This window comes from Meleagris gallopavo, chromosome 5 (assembly GCF_000146605.3).
Source record: "Meleagris gallopavo isolate NT-WF06-2002-E0010 breed Aviagen turkey brand Nicholas breeding stock chromosome 5, Turkey_5.1, whole genome shotgun sequence".
NCBI classification, from domain to species: Eukaryota; Metazoa; Chordata; class Aves; order Galliformes; family Phasianidae; genus Meleagris; species Meleagris gallopavo.
The window spans coordinates 27,068,687-27,072,901 of NC_015015.2; the positions used below are offsets into that span (position 1 = coordinate 27,068,687).

Sequence of the window (4,215 nt, forward strand, 5' to 3'; positions counted from 1 at the left end):
GGAGAGTCCCCTTCTTCACTTGTGAGACTTCAACCTCTCAAAAGGCAGCCATTCTTTATCTTCTCAGCTGTGAAAGCTCAATTGCAGGATGCTTTGGTGATTGCAATTTCATGATGAGTCACTACATTCTTCCCAACTCACCCTTCTTAAACTCCAAATTCCATCTTCCCTGAGAATAGGGCCATAAGCAACAACTAAAATAGCAAATGTCTTCAGAAAAGTTACACAGAATTTATGTCCGGCTGCCAAAGTACCTTTTGCTATACTAAAAATTTTCCCAGTATTCCTCATTTTGCAATCAAGGTTCCTTCTGAACTCCATAAAGTAGATGGGATGGATGATGGCTAAGACAGACAACGATAAAGGGAGCAGCCGACATTTACTGCTCATGTCAGACCAAGAAGACCGGTGAAATTCGAGCTTTTAGTGATGGTGTCCAATGGACAAAACTAGAGGAATAAGGCATCCTAAGACCAGGGCTGCCACCTCCAGACGGCTGAGTCCTTTTCCTCCAGTTGATTCAGGTCTGTGACTGTGCGCGATTCCTCCTACTTCTGGGAGGACGTGAACTGTGGCAACGTAAAGAAAGGTCCCAGCAGAAAAAAGCATAGCAACTCCGGTGGCATTGACTTCTGAAAGGGCTTCTTTGCTGCTCTGTGGAATTGAAACAAAAACACAAAGAGGGAAAAAAAAATAATCAGGATATGCATAAGTTCTTCAATCAATAATAAAGAAATCCTACAAAGGTCCAGACACAGTAGGATTTTTGCCAACTTTAAACTGTTATTGCTGTGAGTGAATTAAAATGTTGCTTAATGTCTTGCACCTCACATGTGGCAACTGGAATTATAAAGTTGATGAGGGACAAGTTATGTTTTGAAAAATACGAGGTTCAGACTGCAAAGCCATCAAACTGAGGAACGACACTCAGGACTGACTCTCCTTCTAAACAGTGTTCAAATAAAATGTTATCCTTTAAATATCTGCAGGTGGTGAGAGCAGAAATTGCTAGATTTAAACCCCAAATAATGATTCTCTCAATATTTCATGCAGATGTGCAAATGAACAATAAAAACCTTTCCAGAATTTCCACACAAGCTGCACAAATAAATGCACCCTCTGGATCAAAAACCAACCAAACAAAAAAAAAACAACCAGCACCTATTCATATTAGGATTAAGACCTTGCTACGCATCATTAATTGTAATGAAATGCAAAACTGGTCACGTGATTTTCAAAACACTTCTTGAATAGTCTCCGACTCAAGTGCAATGCTAGTTCTTTGGTAAACTCTCAGGCTACTTTTCCAAAGAGAAAAAAATGCATCTTCTACCCCAGTCTTTATGCCTTAGCAATTCTCTGTCCATTCTCAAGTGCAAAATGCAAAATCAACATTAGCAGAGTGCTCAAATACCATTCTCATTTCTATTCACAAACCCTTTCTGGTACTTCCTGCACTGCAGTACCAGCTAGAGCTGCCTTCCAGGAAGTAAAGGATTTACTTAATCTTTTCTGTCATGCTTTGAGTTTTATGAGATAACATTTTAAATTTTTTATGACACAGCTTCATAGTGTGTAACCAGGACAGCCTACAGAAGTATCTGTAGGACACAGCAGTATCAGAGAAAATGCAAGAAGGGGAAGAAACATTTAATTTGGAGAGAGATGCCCATTTCACAGACATGAACTGTACATAATGAAGACTGTGCTTTTAGGAGTGTGAAAGGCAGAAGGGCTGTTCTAGCAAAGAGGGATTCAGCTTCTGATATGTTGAAGAAGTCTTTGTACTTCAAACAGGGAATTCTAGCATGGCGGGAAAAACTAGCAAAGATTCTTTTCTACCTGCATATTAAAATGAGAATACATGCAGCAACACTGAAAATGACTGAACTATGCAGTCACCTGATACAGTGTGGTATACAAGTAAATATGCTGAGTTGTCAAGCACAACACGTAAAAATGAAAAAAAAGACAGAAATCAGTCTTCTAAACAAACAATCTACCTATAGGAACTGTATCTTTGGTTCTGATTGAATGCAATTGTTTTTTGTTTGCTTGTTTCCCTTACTTATACTGCTACTTTTTTATCTATTAAAAATAAAGAATACTACTTCTGCTGAATTCTTCAGGCAATTCAGAATTGTGTTTTATGAATTTTATCTGATGTTCATTTCCCCTAACTTGACCACTTATACACATTTTGGGCAGAAGAGAATCACAGACCTACCTTGCTTAGCCCTAAGTATGTCACCATGGACATAACAGGTGCTGCCAGTGCAAAGACCAGCAAGTGTTTTCTAATTCGATTCCGTTCCAGCCCAGCATGCATCAGGAAGGAAACCAGGCCAAAGGCAGCTGGTGCCTGCAGAAACAGAATGAAACAATTACTTGCTAGTAATCCAAGCCTTTCTAAAATTACCTGAAATACAATATAAGAACTTAGTTGAAATATGACTTACTCCACGGAAATGCACTGAATTGGAAGAAATTCAGGGAAAGAATGTATATTTTCAGTTAACTCAAGTAAGTGGAATTCTATTTAATGCCCCATCTTAAGAACTTTGGCTGTAATGGAAACCCATATTCTGCCTATCATTCAAACAAGCCACAGCCTACAATCTATTTACTACAACACCAATGAATTAAAACAAAAACAGAAATATACTTAATTCTTCAGAGAAAAGGAAATAGGAGTTATGAATTACAAAATGCTTTCGCCTCTTAGGTAACTGATGTTCTAGCTCTGTGTTATGACACATCCCTTTTGGGGTAGAAACACGTATCAGAAAGTTCATACAGAAAAAAATTAATGGAATAATCTCCAACTGCAGACTCAAAGATACGGATTGCTCCACCCATATTGTCAGTTATTTCCTTACATAAAGAAGGGATAGAAGCAGGAGCTGAGATGTTCTCCTTGTGTGATTCTAGAACAAGGATTGCAGTCACCATACAGTGTTACATTAGTATTAGTGCGATGCTAGGAAAGGTACAGAAGAGTACAGATATTTGTGTAGTCATAAGCATTAATATGTTTGTTCTGATTTGAGTAGTTCCTATAATCTCTGTATTTCCATTAACTCCTGTAATTTCTTTTTTCCATCTGGTATAAGGCATTCCTAGATGTTGGTTTCTGTAGCTGGAACAGAAAAATTCTACCATTAACACTGAGGGAAAAAGATTCCCAAAACAGGTAGCTATCAGCCTCCAAGTGAACAAAGACTTAAATGCTCTTCTGGTTTATTCATCATTCAATTGTATATCAACAACAACAAACTCTTTTCCCTTTTATGTGCGAGCACAGTTTCTTATCCACAAGGCCGCAGAAGACATACCAACTATTCAATACCAACTATTTCTTGATATATTTCATGGGATAAATTTTCTTCCAAAATTGTGCAATTGCACAATTTAAGAAGACAGAGACTTTGAATGTTAAGAATAACGGAAGCAAAATTTCACTTGGCACAAGCCACAAAGTAAGCCTTGCAGGAAGATGCAACACTTAGCACTACCTTTGAAGTGAGTTGCATAAAGAAGCATTTATTGCAGAAACAGTGAATGAAAGATATTCTAAATGGGAATTTCCTAACATTTTGGATACACAGTTGTGCAAGCAAGACTTTAGATATGAACGTATGACTAACTACTGTAGTATGTGTATGTGCTGTATAACTCATACACATCAGCACACATCTGGAACCTACACAGTCAACATACATTCTTGCATAAACTCTAAGAAAAGGAAGCTCTTGTAAACTTCATTTTCCCACGAGAAAATTGTTTACAAGTTTTTTCCTGCAGATATGATAGACATTAAAGCTGCTTTAGTAACAGAAGCTTTTTTTAGTATCCAATATTAAGTAGGCTCAGAAGACTAGCCCTGCAAACTGTAAAACCTTTCATTACATAAATATCCTTTCCATTTTCTGGGCAATAGAGGCAAAAAAAAAAAAAAACCAACCAAAAACCCCGAAGAAACAACAACAACAAAAACCAAACCCTAAAACCTGTTTGATGAGCATAAAACCACAATCTCTCCTTGAATACACTAGCACATACTCCCATGGTCAAACTCTAGAACTTTGTGTGCATCTCTTACAGCAGTAAGAATTCATAGAATGGCCTGGATTGAAAAGGACCACAATGATCATCCAGTTTCAACCCCCTGCTATGTGTAGGGTCACCAACCACCAGACCAGGCTGCTCAGAGCC

The 4,215-nt window shown here is 37.9% G+C and overlaps 1 protein-coding gene across 1 annotated transcript in view; it reads right to left on the reverse strand.

Moving 5' to 3' along the window:
* Positions 1–6: 6 nt before the first annotated feature.
* The window catches only part of SLC39A9 (solute carrier family 39 member 9), a 13,730-nt gene continuing 9,521 nt past the window's right edge, over positions 7–4,215 (reverse strand). Inside the window, exons 6-7 of the mRNA XM_003206495.2 lie at positions 2,228–2,362; positions 7–654 (exon numbers count right to left, since the gene is read on the reverse strand). Coding sequence (XP_003206543.1) covers positions 424–654; positions 2,228–2,362 — 366 coding nt within the window. The 3' untranslated portion in view covers positions 7–423. The remainder of the gene's footprint in view (positions 655–2,227; positions 2,363–4,215) is intronic.